At 34.5% G+C, this 19,356-nt stretch overlaps 1 protein-coding gene across 10 annotated transcripts in view; it reads left to right on the top strand.

The window, feature by feature from the left end:
• Positions 1-19,356, top strand: part of DGKB (diacylglycerol kinase beta) — a 714,685-nt gene that overhangs the window by 260,971 nt on the left and 434,358 nt on the right. For all 10 annotated transcript variants that reach the window (XM_045494973.1, XM_045494971.1, XM_045494970.1 and 7 more), the window contains 2 exons: positions 5,099-5,172; positions 8,763-8,837. In XM_045494973.1, coding sequence (XP_045350929.1) covers positions 5,099-5,172; positions 8,763-8,837 — 149 coding nt within the window. The remainder of the gene's footprint in view (positions 1-5,098; positions 5,173-8,762; positions 8,838-19,356) is intronic.

Below are 19,356 nucleotides of genomic sequence, written 5' to 3'. Positions count from 1 at the left end.
CTTCCACAAAAATTTATTAGAAAAGGGTACAATATTTTAGGATGGTAGTAAGTCAGTATGTAAAATAACTTGGGGCACCTGGGTGGTTCAGTCACTTAAGCATCTGACTTTGGCTCAGGTCATGATCTCCCAGTTCTTGGGTTCAAGCCCCACATCACACTCTGTGCTGACATCTCAGAGCCTGGTTCAGATTCTGTGTCTCCCTCTCTCTCTGTTCCACCCCTCACTCACTCTCTCTCTGTCAAAAATGAATAAACATTAAAAAAAAATTAAAGAATTAAAATAACTGAATTTTACATCTTTAAAATTTTTGTATGAAATAAAAATTGAAAATTCATCACATTAAAAACTATATTAGATATAGTTCAAAGAGAATTAGTAAACTAAAGATTGATATATTAGTGCTATCTAATTCTTGGATTCCATCAGGTTTTATCAGTTGTCCAGTAATGGCTTTTATAACAAAAGCAGCTAGTACAGAATCATGTTAACTTCCCGTTTTTGACAGACAGTTGTGTTATGTTCATGTTCTTGTGTAAAGGCAAATCTAAAGTAAACAAGAGTGATAAAATATCATCTTATCAACTTAGTCTCAATTGGTTCAGGAAAAAATGTTATTTGAATATCACTTCAAAATATACAAAATTAGTGTAAGATATTTCCATAAAACTTTATTCATCAAAATCAGATGTATTGAGTTTCAGAAACAAAGAAAAACTTTGTATTCTTTTAATATGCTTAAATTATTTTAAGTATATATGATTTACATTTCAATACAAATTAGTTCCGCTAATCTGAATTTTGAATTTGATAAGTTAGTTCTTACCTGATATTGACCTCCCAGGAAAATAAAATGTGGAATCAAATAGATCGGATTAAGTAATTAAAATATCACATCTAGTAATACCTGTATTTTTCCCTCATTTCATACTCTTCAAGCTACAAGAGGATTAACTGATAATGAGTATCCCCATTCTCAATAAGGAGAATAACATAATGTAAAATAAAATAAGATACAGATTCTCTTCAAGAATTTTGATATCAAGTCTCTGTTCTTCACTTAGGGTCTAGAAATATTAACAAGTTTGATGAAGTATGAAGTTTCTATGCCTGGGTCCATCTATATTCAATTCTGTGCCCTTGTGGATCTTTCATACCAGTGACAATTAGGTTCTGCAGCATATAATGGAGAAAGAACAAAAACAAAAACAAATAAAACATAACAGTGGTTTAGAGAAGTTAACCATCAATTTTTCTTTACTGTAAATAAAGTCTAGAAGGAGGATCTCCAGAAGTATGTCTAATAAGACAGTTCCACATTTTTACCAGGGCTGGTTCTATCTTTCCTGTCCTCCATCTGTGGCATCATCAAGGTCACCTCATTAGCAAAGATGGCTGCTGGTCCTTAGAATATCACATTTCATGCTGGCATCCAGAGGAAGATGACTAGAAGCTGTTACGCTTCCTTTTTAAAGAGCATATCTTGAGTTTCCACAAAACACTTCTGTATCATTCGCCTTGGGCTGCTGTAATGAAGTATCATAGATGGGTGGCTTAAATAAGAGACATTTATTTATCACAGTTCTAAAGTCTGGACAGTTCAAGATCAGGGTGACAAGTTATATTTCATTCTGAGGCTTCTTTTCTTGGCTTATTGGTGGCTGCCATCTCCCTTTGTCCTCACGTTACCTCTTTGTGTGTGCAGAGGCAGGGGTAGATCTTCCTTTTTTAAGGGTACTAGTCCCATCATGAAGCTCCCACTCTCATCTAACCTTCCTTGAATCCCAAAGGTTCTCTCTCCAAATACCACCACACTGTGGGGTAGGGCTTCAACATAAAATTGGGGGAAACACAATTCAATCCATAGCAACTTCCAATTATAGACGAAACATAGACACATTTTTTTTCTACTTAGACTATTTATTTGCATGCTTATATGGCAAGACACCAAAAGTTACACCTTATTAAAACTCTTCAAAAGAAATACGTATTTAAATTCTGCAAACAGCAGCAATAGCGTCCAAGGTACAGGTATGATGGGAAGGGCCAGTCTTTCAAAATTTTGCCCAGGGCTCTTTCGATAAAGATGAAGAGAAGTAGAAGTAAATGACAGTGGCAGTCTTTGACAGTAAGATGCTGCTCCTTCTTCCAGGAGTATTAGTGCACAAAGTAGTTGTTATTTTTAACATGTCAGACCTGAAAATGATCATGCAGGACTACAGTTTTGGTGCTCTCAAATTTAGGAATTCTATCTTTGGTCTTCTGGCCCCCAAATTTACTCTGGTGGGTTAGTATTCTTATAGTAACAAAGTGTAGCCAGATGTTAAAGCTTTTTGAATAGGGGCTTGAAAAACATGCTAGATTTGCTTAATACCTTGACCTTTCCAGTGTAACACCATTAAATGATCCCTTCACACCAGTGTCTTTGTGGTGCTGGCGTTTAATCACATATTATCCCTTAAATATAGATTGTGTTACGTCAGGAGTTTATCTAACATCAATGTCAAAGAAGCTGTGTTCCAGGGCGCCTGGGTGGCTCAGTCAGTTAAGCGGCTGACTTCGGCTCAGGTCATGATCTCGAGGTCCGTGAGTTCAAGCCCCGTGTCGGGCTCTGTGCTGACAGCTCAGGCCTGGAGCCTGTTTCAGATTCTGTGTCTCCCTCTTTCTCTGACCCTCCCCCGTTCATGCTCTGTCTCTGTCTCAAAAATAAATAAATGTTAAAAAAAAAAAAAAAAAAGAAGCCGTGTTCCACAGTGCCAGGTAACTGATAAATAGATATCTCAAGTTTTCAGTATTTTATTTGTATTTAGTCTTATTTCATAAGCCTACTTTGTGATACGAATATATACAAGGAAAAGACTGCTAAGTGATTTTATTCTTCCTGTATTTCCATTTGGCATATTTGACTTTTGTGCTTACAGAGCATCCCCATTCTTCTAAATTTGTTCTTTATCTAAATTATCTTCTATTTTCTAATTCATTTGACCTATTTATCCATTTACCCACCTCTAAAAATAACATCTACATTTTTTTTTTTTTTGTATTTTGAGATCCTCTACACTGTATTCTAGTGGGATATTTATTTGATGGTAATAATGTGCACCTTAGAACACAGTTGTTCTATAGCTTGCTACTAACCTTTATTTGATAAATGGTTATGATGCCTTTAAATATTCCATTATACATGTATTTCTGAAAGGCATTCAAAAATATTTAAAAATACATTGTAAATATTTGACCCAGTGTGAATTTAATATAATCTAATTTATTTTAATAGAACTGTAAGCTGAATGTTGAGTTTGGAGAAGATCATCTTAATGAGTGTTTGGGTTCAGACTTAATGTTGTGCTTGAAAACCTTTATTTACCTTGAGATTCTCACCCTTATTTAAAAATAAGGAGTAACAATTCAAATTAGGTGCAAAAATAAAAATCCACATCTGTTACCATTACTTTTTTTGAATGTGAAAACTTCAGGAGTTCTTTCTAATTCTATAATAGGATAAAAAAAAATAAAGGAAATTGAATATAAGTCTTTACATAAAGTTGTGTTTGTGTAGTTTCTTTATTCTAGCTTTTAAATGAGGGGAGAAGGGCACACACTGCAACCTAGGAGGCACTGTCTATATGTTAATTGATTGAACACGTTTGCTACAGGAAAGTTGCTACAAATCCACTTTATATGTCTCATCTCCTACCTAAATTAGAACCAAACCAGGAACAAGGAACCCTTGTCCTCTTCACAGAGGAAAGCAAAACAGAGACAGATACAATAGATGAAAGTGACAAGTTGAGTAAGAGTAGAAGAATTAAGAATATTTTACTCAGCCTTCTGTAACTAATGTGAAGATTTTAACATTTTTCTAGTGCTTATAATCACTGGAAAAATTACAGTTCACTTAAGATTGGAGGAAAGTGTATTAGAAGAATATTTTAATTTCTGTTGTTTGAACAAAAGGTAAGAAAGGATATCATATGGTAAAATGGTTGTTTTTAAGTGTCTCATTACATATTTTAGAATACTTTCTGAGATAGAAAAAAAAAAAAAAACATAGCAATAAAGGATAGCCTGAATCTACTTTCAGAAAGTAAACTGATCAAGAACTTTTCAGTTTAATATCAAGAGGGCTCCAGTAGTTGCATATTTTGTTACTAAATATTTTTTGTCAAACTGTATTTAGACAGAATTTTTATAGTGGTAGATTGAATAGGAACACATGCATTTAAGAGTCTACCTATTAACATTGAAGTCAGGCAAAATGCAAGAATTCTTCCTTACCATCCTATCAAAAACAGCTTTACCCCCTTCACACCAATAAAGTGCTATCATTTTATTTGATTTATTTCTCTTCATGGTATGTTTTACTGCTAACTACCTATTTGTTTGCTTATTGTCTATGTCTCGACTAGAACATAAGCTGCACTAGGACAGGCAATATTTTCTTGTTCAACCAAGAAATCAGTATCGGTATATAGTAGGAGCACAGTCAGTTTGCGGATTCCTGGTTAGCAAACAGACTTGATTCACTGGTCTTCTACTCCCCAGGCAGGGAAAGAAAATATTGAGGAAAAATTGTGTACAGGGGAGCGGTTAGGCTGAAGGAGACCTCAAACCATCTTACTGAGATTCTAGTTGGCAAGAGATTGCGTAGATGGATTCCACACATGCCACAAACCTCTAAAGGAGCTGTCATCTATAAAGTCAGGGCTGTCTATAATTTAATCCCTTTATTTTCTTCTAATCATTTTCCTCCCGCTATCTTCTGTTTCATTCTGTCTGGTTTACTCACTGTCCTGCAAATTGTACCTTTTGTTTTCATCTCATGGCTATTCAGTCACCATTCCTTCTTCATGGCTACCTTCCTCTCTGCCCTATACCTAGCTGGACCCTACCTGTCTTTGTGGTGTGGATATGCCTGTTTGATATAGTAAAAACATAGGGTTCAATTGAGTTGTTAAACAGATCTATCCACCCAAATTACAGAACTGAAGAGCCATATTCTTAAAATTGCTAATTGGTATTTCATGAAATAGAAATTACAAGGGTCCTTTTCATACATAATGCGAATAATTTGACCATCTATCCAAATTTCTTCTAGATTACTCCTGTTCCTGGTACTCATCCACTTCTAGTTTTTGTGAATCCCAAAAGTGGTGGAAAACAAGGAGAAAGGTATGTTTTTAAAAATCAGGTTCCTTTTCTATGTCATATGTATGTAAAAGATAAACTAGAATTGGAGTGTAAAGACATTTTATTTACTTTTATCTATTTTTAATTTTTTTAATGTTTATTCATTTTTGAGAGAGAGAAGGACAGAGTATGAGCGGGGGAAGGGCAGAGAGAGAGGGAGACACAGAATCCGAAGCATGCTCCAGGCTCTGAGCTGTCAGCAGAGAGCCTGATGAGGGGCTAGAACCCACGAACCGTGAGATCATGACCTGAGCTGAAGTCGAACGCTTAACGGACTATGCCACCAAAGTGCCCCATAGAATTACAGTGTAAAAACATTTTAAAGCATTATTCACTATGGTTTGCGAATTTTAATGTGAAATAAATAATTCTAGAGTCAATGTGTAATATATCGATATGATCTCTCCTTATTCTTATATAGTTAAAATTAATATAATAATGGCTTCTTATAAATATTTTTATTATCAATCTTGGGTATCTGAGTTCTGTCTACCCTATCACCCCTAGCCCTTAACAAAGAGCTTTGCATACAACATGGCTCCATAAATAGTGTTGAATGAAAATTGGTTCTCTAAGTGGTCAACAAGGTGACTTCAGGTAAATTATCACTAAGTAGTGAGGAACAGAATTTATATACAGCTTCTAGATAAATTGTATTAAAATGATTTTCTACATGTGAGTTTTTGTAGTACGTGATGCCATATATCCTTAAGGAAAACAATCTGAATTATAATCTGAATTATAATAAGGTTCATTATCAGGTGTCTCAGCATTCTGGCAGACAATGCAGAAGTTTCATTTTTGTAATACATTAATGATTAAATCATAATAATTAATAAATATCTGAAAATCCCATTGAAGAGTAAATCTTATGTCCTTATAAAAAGGCATGTCATAAACAAAAATGCAGTTGCGTCTGCTATAATTTCTAGAAGTCTTTACTTATCTCAACAAAAAAAATGAGATGAAAGCATCCATACAAACACTATGATAATAAAACGGAAATTTGCATTGTGATTCTCATGATAAGTGGAATTGTTTTCAAGGTAAATGGAATTTTATAATTTCTTTTCTTGCCATCTAACTTTCCGGCTTTATTTTAGTGAAAAGAAGAGTGCTATTCTTTTTCCAATCAACAAAATATTATTTCTGCTTAGAAAGTTTTGTTTCCTTTATCAACATGTAGTTGTATATGTTTTTACTCTGCTAAACATGATAGAAATTATTTTAAATTACTAGTGGCTTAATAAAAATGGTTTTATTAAAGAGAACAGTTACCTCACTTTTAGAGATACAAAATCGCAATTAAATAATTAACAAAAAATATTTTCTCCTTTACTACGTACAGTCTGTCAGCTTTATATATTATGGATGTTTGCAAAAAAAAAACTCTTTATACGGAATTAGGTAAGCATTAAATTGATGTTGGAAAGTAGAGATAAATGAAGTATGAAGAGAAAGAAAAGGTATATTTTCAAAGGGAAAGCATTCCTTTCATTTTAGGAGAATATGGATCATGCATGATGAGCTTAAGTGAGTATCTGACTCCCCCTTATCCCATTAAGAAAAAAACTACATAGATAGACTAAAGTCAGAAGTAAATTAAACTTAATAGCAGGAGGGATGATACTGCAATGCTCCTAATTTTTGTGAATGAAGAAGAATCATCTTTCAGAAATAATGATATTCCATTCAGGGTTTCCTTTAAAAATAATTGGTTTTTAACTTTGATATGTTAGATAACTCGCAAAAGGTTACAAAATTATATATTTACACAAAGTGTTCCATACCAGTCAACAGGTGTGAAAATGTTCACATACCATTCATTCATTCATTCATTCATTCAAACAACAAAACCTTAATGAATCCAAACTCTACTAGGAAGTGGGGATAAAAGACCCATGATATAGCCACGCAAGGAAGCAGGCACAAACAGATAAACTGCAGTACCCCAAGATGAATGACAAACTAAAAATGTTTAAAATAAAAATGCTGTTGAAGTTCAAAGGGAGAAATAGCTATCTCTGAAGACTGAGAAGTTTCTTTGGACAGGAAGTAGCTTTTGAGTTGCTTGTGATATAGTAGATGTTTGCCAGGTGAAAAAAGAACGATTTGTGAAGTGGTGTGGTGTTTTTTAGGGAACCAGGAGATAATCCCTGAGATTAAAGTTTCAGGAAAATCAGGGGAAAGGTAAGGCGTAACCTATTTTAAATATAATAAAAAATTCTGTATCATAAATAACTTGACACTTGCAGAAACGTTTCATCCTGGAAACAACATGACTGTACTTAACCAGCACTATGTAAGAAGGCTGGATAAGCAAGAATTTTATAGAGCTGGTGAGACAGCTTGCAATCCTGAGCTAAGGTAGTGACAGAGAATAACCAGGTTTGATTGACATTACTGATAGCAGGTGCCAAATTGTTCTCTCATTGGGTTCAGGTGCTGGGGAAAAAGAAGTACCAGAAGTACCAAGAATGAATCTTAAGGTCTTTCTTGAGACACTAGATCATGTAATTAATCAAGATCTAGAATGTGAGATTATTGCAGATTTGGGAGTGGAGTGATAAAACATATATTACACAGTAAATTTGAAGAGTTTCTATCAGGAAACATAGTATGAATGTGCTTATAAAATATATGGTAAAATTTTCCCATGTATGTGAAATCTGACTTTAAAAAACTAAATATATGCTTTCAATTTCAGTATTTCATTTAAGAATGCAATATGGGATGTGTGTCTACTTAGAAATATTTGTACTGCATTTGTTGTACGATGATTGATTTCTTTTAGAAAAAAATTATTTAATATGTGCCTGTTGAGGGGCATCCGGGTGGCTCAGTAGGTTGAGCGTCCGACTTTGGCTCAGTTCATGAACTTGCAGTTTGTGAGTTTGAGCCCTGCACTGGGCTCTGTGCTGACAGCTCGAAGCCTGGAGCCTGCTTCAGATTTTGTGTCTCCCTCTCTCTCTGGCCCTCCACCACTCACCCTCTGTCTCTCAAAAATAAATAAACATTTAAAAAATAAACAAAAAAAATATGTGCTTGTTGATACAGTTTAGCAATTGTGTGAGCTGACTGATCAAGATGATTCTTTATGTGGCATAATTAAGCAGATGAGGACATTCTTTGATTACATATATATACAGCATGCCCAGTCCCATTTTATATGTGGGATAGTTTTCATATTGATTAGCTTGGCCCAATAACCTGTAAATTTCATAGGGCTCCATTAGGAGAAGGTATGTTAGTAATTTTATTCTGATATTCTTAAAAAATATATTTGAAATCTAATTAGCCAAATAATATTCAAAAGCAGGATGGAGAATATTCTAAATGTATATGCATATTTAGAATGCAAATATCATTCTCTCTATTATAAACTATATTACTTGTATATTGGCTACTAAGCCTCTTTTCAAATAACCCTAAGTTCTTATAAAAAACTGTATGTCTAATATTATTAATGTAAAATTTTTCAAATATATTTAGTTATAACCATCTATATAACTATTTAAACATTGGGGAGTGTCACTCAATTTCTTTTTTTTCCCATAATTTCCTTTTTATAGAATTTACAGAAAATTCCAGTATCTACTAAATCCTCGTCAGGTTTACAGTCTTTCTGGAAACGGACCGATGCCAGGGTAAGTCTAAGGAAAATATTGTTACCGTTAACTCGTTTAATAGTAATTAATACATCAAGCAGCCTGATGTACCTAGAGACAGTGTTATTTGAATACACAGCCAGATTAGTATACAAAAAAAAAACAACAACAACAACATTGAATATCAACTCTATAACAGTAAGCAGTGCAGATGCTATTTTTCAAAATAGTCTGTTTCCAGCACATATTTTTCCCTTTTAAGTACCGTGGAGTACTGTTACTATCACCGCTAATCACTTACACTCGCTTGCTGGCTGCCTAAATATCCAGACCATCTGTCTGAAGAACTACTGCCTCTTCCTTTCCTTGTTACATAGCGAATGGAGATCTACCATAAAGAAGAAGCTAGCTCACAAAGAATAGAAATCATAACATGATTGTTTCCTTTACTACTTGCAAAATCTAGTGACTGTCACTCTTTTCCAAGATACTTTATTCATAGGTAAGGGGTAGTAAAATACATTTATTTTTTCCAACAGAGCCATGTGCTTTTGATACACTGAAGTCACTCATCATTAATTTGGCCTAGTTTACTAGTAACTTCCACTGACCTGTTTTCTCTCCCAACGTGAGAGTAAACCTTAGACCAGGTGAGGTGGTAAGAGGCTTTATAATGCTTACATGAGCTTCTTTTGAAAAAAACAAGAACAACAACAATAAAAATACATCAGTGTGATTGGAATAAGTCTTCTAGGTTTTCCTCGGAAACCAGAAACCAAATATTGAAATTGGATGGTTTTAAATGCTCAGAAGAAAATGTATACCGTTGTGTCTTATGTTAAATAAAGGTAAATAATACACAGCTATTTAGCACAGGCACCCTCAATATATTCATCTCTTTCTTCCACTCCCTGCTACCTGTTGTCCAATGCCAGCTGAGCAGTGATCTGTAGAACCTCCTTGCTGTCAAAGGCAGAATCATCATAAGCATTTAGTTCAGAACAGTGTCTTTGTCAAGATCCAGACTCCAGGATCTAAAATATCATGATCAGATTTTTGGCTGCCTGAACCACATACAGGAAGTCCCAATCAAAAGAAAGCGAAGCAAAGTAAAGTCTTGCTATTAACAAGGAAGCTTAGTCAGGGTGGCTCTTTTTCTCGTTCTTCAATATTCTCTAAATTTTGAAGCAGTAGCTCTTATTCTGCAAGATTAAGCAGTGATGTATTCAAAAGTAGCCATTCCAGGACCTCTTTAGTTCTATCTAGACCAGTAAGTCCAGGATGTTCCCGTATTTCATAATTAAATGCAATGCCCACTGACTGCTAATTACAAACCTCTGTGTCTTCATTGCCTTTTTCTCTAAAATGAGTACCTGCGTCATAGAATAATTATAAAGTGAAATGGGATGATGCTTATGAAGATATAAGACTAGGCTTACTACATATATCCTCAACTAATGTTATTTATTATCAGTACTATTTACAGTAATTAGTTAATAATTACATGTTTGTAGCTCCATATCAATGTACTGCAGTAATAATGATTTTAGCCTTGTTTCCTCATTTCATTTTTTCCTATTCCACTTTAAACATGTACAACATGTTTCCTTTCACTCTTTCAATTTTAGCCATCATATTATCCTGCACTCTATTTTAATATATTGAAAAAATAAAAAATAATGTGTGTACTTCTGAAAATCTACACTCAATAAATATTACTTAGAAAATATGTTAACGGCCCCACTTCAAGCACTAATACTCCTCACATATTACCACTTCAAATTGTGTGTATCCTCCCAAAGCTTCTTATGGGAACATAAAACCTAATGTATATATGTGATGTATTTACATATAATATATTCATATATATAATGTATTCATACACATATATGTTGTATAGATGAATAGATTTTTTTATGTAACTTGAATATAGGTCTTTTATTGCTCTGCAGCTTGCTTATTTTTTACTCAAAAGCATACGATGGATGTTGTTTAAGTTGAACAGATATTGATCAGTTTCATTATTTTGAAGAGATGTACAGTATTCCATAGTTTTGTTCACTGTCCCATTATTGATAAACATTCAGATTGTCTGTGCTTTTATTACCAAATATGTTAAGTTGACATTATTACCAAATATGTTTATTACCAAATATGTTAACATTATTACCAAATATGTTGGGTTAACATCAGTTTATTTATGTTTTTGAAAGCATATTCAAATATTTTCATAGAATAGGTTGATAATAGGTAGAATTGCTTTGATGAGAATATTTTCCATTTTAATTGTGTAAGGTTCTGCCAAGGTTCTATACAAAAAGCTTGTATTGAATGATAATCCCAGAAGTAGTATATAAGGCTTATTTCCCACCATGTTCTTTAAATTGACTATCTTCAGTAATTTCTATTTTTACCCAATGTGACAGGTGAAAATATATTTGTGTAATTTTTATTTGCATGCCTTTGATCAATTACAAAGTTGGACATGGCATTAATTAGATTGCTTTTCTATGAACAACAGAATGAAGTTACTCCTAGAATTAATCGAAAAATAAAAGAACTCTGTTTTGTTAAAGATAGGGATCAGGACAATTTGAGGGCATGGAGAAGCATGGATAAAGGACAAAGTCTGTGGGAATTATTGCTGAGAGGAATTGGTTCCAGTTGCTTTTGGTATTCTTATATCTCTGCTCAAGATTCATATACCATGGAGAAGTATATTTATTGGTTTCTCTTGTTTCCCAAGGCACAGCCTTGACGTGTTTAGGATGGGCCATCTTGACTCACAGCCCTGTCAAGGTTCTATCTAAATGGCTTATTCCCTCAAAGATACATGAGGATGCTATAACCTGAGGATGACAGGTGAATTCTCAGAGGGAATCAGCAGTAGGCGTTCAGCACAATCCAGTCATTGGGTTGTCCAATATCCCTTCTTTTGTGAACATATTTGTTGAAAAACAAAATTATACCATTCAGTATATTGCTGTTACTAAATATACAACTGAAAACACACATTCTCCTAAAATGTAGACAATGCAGAGTCTCATATATCCCACTCTCCATCCTGGTTTGCTGGAAACATCTGTGGAGATGACTATTTTCTCCTCTCTTTCTCTACATTTGCACTTAACATACAAAAATGTTAGGGGAAAGTTAAAATGTTTAATATGAATTTAATGGAATGATGATTTAATAATAAAAGGAATGGGACACATGTAAAGTCTCTGTCCCTGGTTTTGTAACTGGTTGAAAGTTGTAGTTGAAACTTAAAACATTTCTCCTGCCTATATGTTTTTACCCGGTGCAGTTACCTGTTTTTCCCTTATAGTTGAGACATTGGTAGTATTGTTTCTATAGGACTGAATTAGTCTTTCATTGACCCTTACTGAAAGACATGGTGGTATATGGCAGTATTTGTGTTAGCTATCAAATATTTCCAGGTTTCTTCCCAGGCATTGATTTTAGTGTACTTCCTTTTCCCTTGCTATTTAGAATGTCCATATGGGTCTCTCACAATAAACTGTGGGCAGAAAGTAGATATTCCATGCTTTCTTTTCCTTTGCCAGAGCAACCAGCAGTATTCTAGATATTGGCTCTTTTGTTAGCTTGTATCACGGAGTAAAGAGAGGGAGAAAGAAGAGAGGGAGACACACACACATCACCTTACTCATGATCCCCATTGAATGGAGGATAAATAAGCCCCTGTAAGGTGATGTCTGTAAGATTTTGGGTTATTTGTTATTATATGTAACCTGGCCTTTCATGACAAACCAGTGATAGGGGAGAGATCTTATTAGTAGTCTCTATTCCCATTGTACAGCCACAAACCTATTTCTCCTTGAGAATCAGAGTCAACTACATCAGTTGACACCATATCTTTTTTGTTTATTTGTTTGTTTGTTTTTTGTTTTGTTTTGTTTTTGCTTGTTTGTCTAGTGGTGTGAAAAGCCTCAAAATGCTCAGGTGTCAATCTTAGCTTCTAATTCACTGAAAACTGTATTGTCTCATATGGCAGCATTCTTTGCTGAGGTGTTAAAACATCTACATGATGATAGTTCAAAACCAAGGGTATGGGAAGCAAAATTTTTAAAGTGTATGGTACGAGTCAGTGTTCTTCAGAGACAGAACCAATAAGTTATATATAGAGAGATTTATTATAAGGAATTGGCTTACCTGCCATGGGAGACTGACAAGTACAAAATCTAGAGTTTATGTTTCAGTCTGAATCTAAAGGCTGGCAAGCTGCTTTAGAACCAGGAAGAGCCAATGTCCTAGGTTGAAGGCCACCAGGCTGATGAGTTCTCTCTTTTATTCTGCCTTTTATTCTAATTTGACCTTTACTTAATTGGATGAGGCCCACCCACCTTATGGAGGGCAATCTCCTTTACACAGTCTACAGTTTAAGTATTAAGCTCATCCAAAACTCTCTCACAGAAACATCCAGAATTATGTTTGATAAACTATCTGGGTACCCCATGGCCCAACCAAGTTGACCATAAAATTAACCATCACAGTGAGTCTTAAAAATAATTGTAAGTTTAATCACGTAAGTTTAATCACTTAAGTTTAATCACCCTTTGGCCCCAGACCATGTTTTTTTTTTTGCAACATGAGTAAGCATTGTCATATAGTTTAGACCATGTGCTACATCGGTTTCTAGTACACCATTTAAGTGTCCCCACTGATTCAGTGACTGAGTCTTTAGTAGGATATTTCAGTGTTCTGTTGACCAACTGCTTCTGCCCAATAAAACACAAGATAAGGATTTCAAGTCTTAGGGGCATCAGCCTACAGTCTTTCCTCTTTCTCTGTGAAAGGAATTTTTTGAGAGGAGATAGCAGTATGTGACACACTATGGTAGTGTGTGAGGCATTCAGTAACTCAATTGCTATAACCATTGACAGAAACATAATGGGAAAGAAAAGTAAATCCAGTTGCTAGAATAAATGTCTAGTGCAGTGAGGCAAAAGGCTGCAGTACCATTATGGAAGGAGTCAGATGAATTTAGCCTACTCCTAAGTAGTTGTTTGGGTCCATTGAAGTAAATCAACACATTGGAATTCACTCATCAGTTTCTTTGATGACAACTTAGCACTCCTGAGTCTAACTACCCTTCTTGTTTAAGATAAATTAATGTTGTTTATCTCTTCCATCACCTCCACTCCTACCAACATGAACATGAATCTTTTTCCGCACACTCATTGGGAATAACTAAGATTCCTTTGGGTCATTTAAAGTCCCAACTATGGGTTCATTCTGAGAAGTTCACTTATATAAGTTTTCTTGCATCACTAATTCTCCATTATTATCCTTTCCAAGTCCTTTATCATGTAAGACATCTTATCAGCAGTGCTGTTGAATTGTTGTATTTCATAAACTTTGGTCAACATTCTGTCTAGAAAAGGTAGACAACAAATTTTATTGTTTAAAATACTGCCCTCTGGTCAGCTGGCATTCTTTTCTGTTCCCAGATTATTCCCCCTTCCACGGGAGTCTACTTCATGTTACTTCTGATATATCATGGAGAGGCCCTGGCAAACCAGTTTCTTTTATCCTTAAAGAATGAGAATTAAAAACATGCCTCTGAAGGCGGGGGGGGGGGGGGGGGGCGCGGCGGTGGGGGTTGAGGCAGTGCCTGGGTGGCTGAGTTGGTTAACTGTCCAACTCTTGATCTCAGCTCATATTTTGATCTCAGGGTTGTGAGTTCAAGCCCCATGTTGGCTTCACACCCAGCCTGGAGCCCACTTAAACAGAATCCCTATGAGGACACAGATATGGGACACTCCTTTAGAGTGGTGCAGAGTTTGGGCAGATTCTGATTATCTGGGGGTGATATCAAGCATTTGAATCTCTTAAAATCTCCCCAGTTGATTCTTTGCAGGCAGCATGGAGAATCACTGAATAAATAGATCAGTTGCTGGATAATAGGTATTATAGTCCAGACTGATATGGTACAATTGGGGTAATTTCCCAATTAAATTATAATAGTAGTACATTCTTAGTAATAAGCCTTGTGCATTACCATGTTTGCAGGTTGTCGCATATGGATGAATCAGTAACCCATAATTATCTCTTTAGATCAAAGTTCAAGTTCAAATTTCAGAGAAAAATTGTCTCATTGGCCTGGCTTTGGTCACATGCCTATTGTTTGATTCAATACAGTTGGTTTCCTTGTTTGGTGTATCTACCAAAACCATTCCCAGCAGTATGTTTCCCCATAATCAAATAAGGCCAAAAGAACAGATGCTCCAAACAAGTTTTTTTTTCTTATGTATACCAAAGTGTTATATTTCTTGTGTAAAGCATATGCTCTTTTATTTGCCCATTTTCCTTTTGATTTATTTGTCTTTTTTATGTTCATTTTAAGATCTCATTGCATAAATATTAACACCATCATTTTATATGTGTTGCAGATGCTTTCTTCTAGTTTGCTCTGTGTGCTTTCAATTTTTTATTTTCTTCTTTTTTTTGTCCATATAAATATTCAAAATTTTATCTACTAATTCTATGCAGAACGAGGTCTCTATTTTATAAGCTTTAGAAAACTCTTTCCTCAAGTCGAGATTATGAAATGTTCCTGTATATCTTCTTTTATTACTTTTACATTTTGTTTAAGGTTCTGACCTTTAATCTTTAAAGATTGAATTTTCTCTTAGAAATGCATTGAAAGATATGGATTATATAGACATGGAGCACATTTTCCACCTCAAAATGAAATGTAATTGTCTCAAGAAAAGCTGTTCATTAGTCCAACTCTTTCACCACTGCTTTGACATAATTTCATATATGATGAAATAATATATATGTTAGAGTATTGCTGCCCTTTGCTTTGCTTTGTTGGTCTTTTGATGCTAAGGATAGAACATTTTAGATACTCTATCTCCCTAAATATTCTCTCAAAATTTAGTGACATTTACTCTTCCTAGTTTGTTATTGCCTCAAGTAAAAAAAAAATAAAAATAAAAATAAGGGCACCTGAGTGGCTCAGTCAGTTAAGCATCTGACTTTGGCTCAGGTCATGATCTCATGGTTCAAGGGTTCAAGCCCTGTGTCGGGCTCTGTGCTGACAACTCATAGCCTGGAGCCTGCTTTGGATTCTGTGGCTCCCCCTCTCTCTCTGCCCCTCTTCTGCTCTCTCTCTCTCTCTCTCTCTCAAAAATAAATAAACATTTAAAAATTTTTTAAAAAATAAAATAAAATAAAAAGGTTTGAATGAAATTGCATTGAATTTCTAGTTTCTTTTGGATCACCTTTGAGAATGCTCTGTTTCTATACCAATGCCCGCACTGTGTCCCCAGTGGCAGACCAGTACTTCTATGGAAGAACTATTTCTCTGTTATTATCCTGGAGGCAAATGCCACTGGTAACTGCTCTTGATGGGGACGCTGAGCAGGCTATGACTGACCTGCTCACTTGTTGTAACTCCTGCCCCTCCTATTTCTAGCTGTGCTATCCCTGATCATGGCTTTGTTACCAGAGCTGCTTTTGCAGTGGTTCCCTTTCACTGTTTTACGTTGGGAACTGTTGCATTCTGTAAGGTCTCTCTACTAATCTAATATTCCTTGTGATTTAGTCTCAACTTTGTTTTTGGTGCATTACTTTCCAACTGGTACCATAGATGTACTTAAAATAAATTTATTTTGTCTCCCATCATGAGCTTGCAGTTATTCATTCTTTTAATTCCCTTTCTTCCCCATTTTTTCCTCCTTACCACACCAGTCTGTAAAATTTTTATGTATGCATCTCTTCTCTCATCCTATCTTTATTTATTTTTTCTTTTCTAAAACTTCGTTTATAGAGTGGAAACTTTTCTTGATGTATTGGAGCTCTGCTAATCCTTAGTGTGAGTTATTTAGTAAATATCAAACTCTTTGGACATTCCCTTTTTATCTTAAATTGTTTTCAAGACGGAAGTGGATATTTGTTTGTTTGTTTCCATTATATCTCCTTATATAAATTCTCTCTGATTCTATTCTATTAGTGGTCTCTAAAATTAGTATCTATGTCATAAGAATGGTTTCTTCCTGATAATGCATGTTGTTATCTGATTGAATACATTATTTGCAGGTGTAAACTAGTTGGAAAAGATGAAATATACACTATATATATTGCTTTCTGGTCAAAGAATGAGGAGGTGTTTTTTTCCTTCACAACGCTGAAATGAATATGCTCATCTTGAGCTGTTACAACAACTGCATATGCTAATGTGGCCTATATAAAGTCAATATCAAGTTTTTGTGTACTTGTGACATGGGTTTTTCCTTTCTAACTCTACAGCTTTGTGAAAGTACAAATGGTTTATTTTAGTCTCATATCATCCCTAAAATATTCTAGGAAAAAAAATCAAGTATTTATTGAAATGAAATAAAATGGAAGATAAATCTTTTAAAATCATGTAAATTATTTTCCAGATTGTTAGAATAATTAGGTATAATGATTTTTTTTATGAAAGGTGTTATAATTAGAAATGTTTGGTTTCACCTACCTGAACTAAATGCAAAACATATACAATATTAAAAATGAAAGTTAACAGTCTACAGATTCTCATATTCCAAGTATGCATACTTGCATAGTGAAAAATTTTAATATATTTTCCTATTACAATAAATGTGTAACTTAGGAAAGATTAACAGATTCCACAAATTGTATTTACTACTTTCATAATTTAAGATATAATTTTATATAACAAAATTTCTACCATATTTTATGTAAATAAAATCCATCTTGAATCAGAACCGATGACCTACTACATATGTCTCTTGTTATGAAATCTTGTTATGTCAGGGAGCTAAACAAAAATCCTCAGAAGGCTGAGAAAAAGATCATAAAAATTCAATCCAACTCTACTGGAAATATCCAGAAAAATAATGTTGCTGGTTTTAAAAAAATTGTTGGCAAAGTAAAAATAAAGCCCTTCTCTCACCCTTCCAATCCTTATGATTAATCCTATTTTATGATGATTTTGTGAGCTACAACCCATCAATTAAATGTGTGAGCTTAATGCTGTCTTTATCACTAGAGTAAATGAGTTTGAAGTTGATTTTTTATTAAAAATCTATGGGTGGTAAAGGTTTTTATATTTTTTTATATTAAAAATCTATGGGTAGTAAAGGTAACAAAACAATGTGCTCCTACAATTAACAAAGTCATATAATCACCTGCCTTAAAGAAGAACTCCCCAATTTGGGGTATTACAACTTTATAGTCACTTTCCACATATATCAGCAAATGAATTATGACTTGAAAGATGTTGAAAATACTGAACTTTTGTTATTCATCTCACAAAGAAAGCAATACTCGTTGGCTGAATAGCAGTTATACTAGAGACCCATGTGATTCTAAATTCCTTGAACACTCTAAAAAAAACAGTTTCACATGAATTGGCTGTTAGAAATAACCAATTCATTTATCTATATGCCTTAACCTGTTTTTTATTTTATCCCATGAAAGAAAAGTTTCTAATAATTACCAAACTAGTTTATTTGAGTATTCACAATTTGCTAACCTGCCCAGTGTCTTTTCTGGTACAACTTTTCCCATCCACCCCAGGCAGTTAAAGGACACGTCCCTACTAATGAGTGAAAATGAGATAACTCTTAGTAGATATTTATGTCAGAATCTTTTAAGAGTGATGATCATATAGCTTAGTCCTATAATTTAATTAAAAGGAATAACAGTGGGCAGTGTAATCCATACCAAAAATAGAATAACTATGCAACAGCTAAGTAAAAAGTAAAACATAGCTCAATAATCACAACAATGATAGTGACATAAATTGATGCAGTATATATTTATTAAATGGCTAACAGATGTGAGGAACAAGTCTTAGAAGTGCCAGTCCAGTTTGAACAAAGAGATAACAGTTTCTACTCACATGGCTTTATGTTTCAGTGGAGGAAGACAAATTAAACTAACAAAATATACATTATGTCAGCAGAGAAAGTAAAGAGAATATACATGGGTAGTGAGTGGTCTGTTCTTTTATATAAGCTGAGCAGGGAAGAAGTCACCGAGTATAGACATGAAGGAGATGAGGGAGCAAGCCATTTGGCCATCTCATAGAAGATCATTTAAGGTAGAGGGAGGACCAAGGAGAAGAGCATCAGGATGGGACAGTATTGACATGCTTGGGGGAGATTAGCAAGATGGCCATGGTGGCTGAACCAGAAAGGATAGAAATAGCATAGGAAAATGTTACTGAGGGGCCAAATCACATAGGGTCCTACAGTTATAGTGAGTATAATAATTATATTTACCCAGGACTCTTCTGGTCTATTCCTGGTTTTCCAGGATCCATCCCAATTTAGTATTTGCCCAGGAATTTTACATTTTTAATTTAAATATTATCATTAATCAGTACATTATAGTAAACTCTGATGATGATGAGTTTGGGAGCTCTACTGTATATCCAGTCTCTGCCATGTTTTCCTCTAGTAGGGTAAAAGATACATACCTGTCCAGTGAATGGTGTTCATGCTTCAGTATGTAATCATTATGTCTGAAACATTACCAGAAAAAAAAAAACCCTCTCTTTTCCTGGTTTTTCCCACACACAAAG

Source organism: Leopardus geoffroyi, chromosome A2 (genome assembly GCF_018350155.1).
Source record: "Leopardus geoffroyi isolate Oge1 chromosome A2, O.geoffroyi_Oge1_pat1.0, whole genome shotgun sequence".
Taxonomy (NCBI): domain Eukaryota; kingdom Metazoa; phylum Chordata; class Mammalia; order Carnivora; family Felidae; genus Leopardus; species Leopardus geoffroyi.
This window is presented reverse-complemented; position numbering and strand designations above follow the sequence as displayed.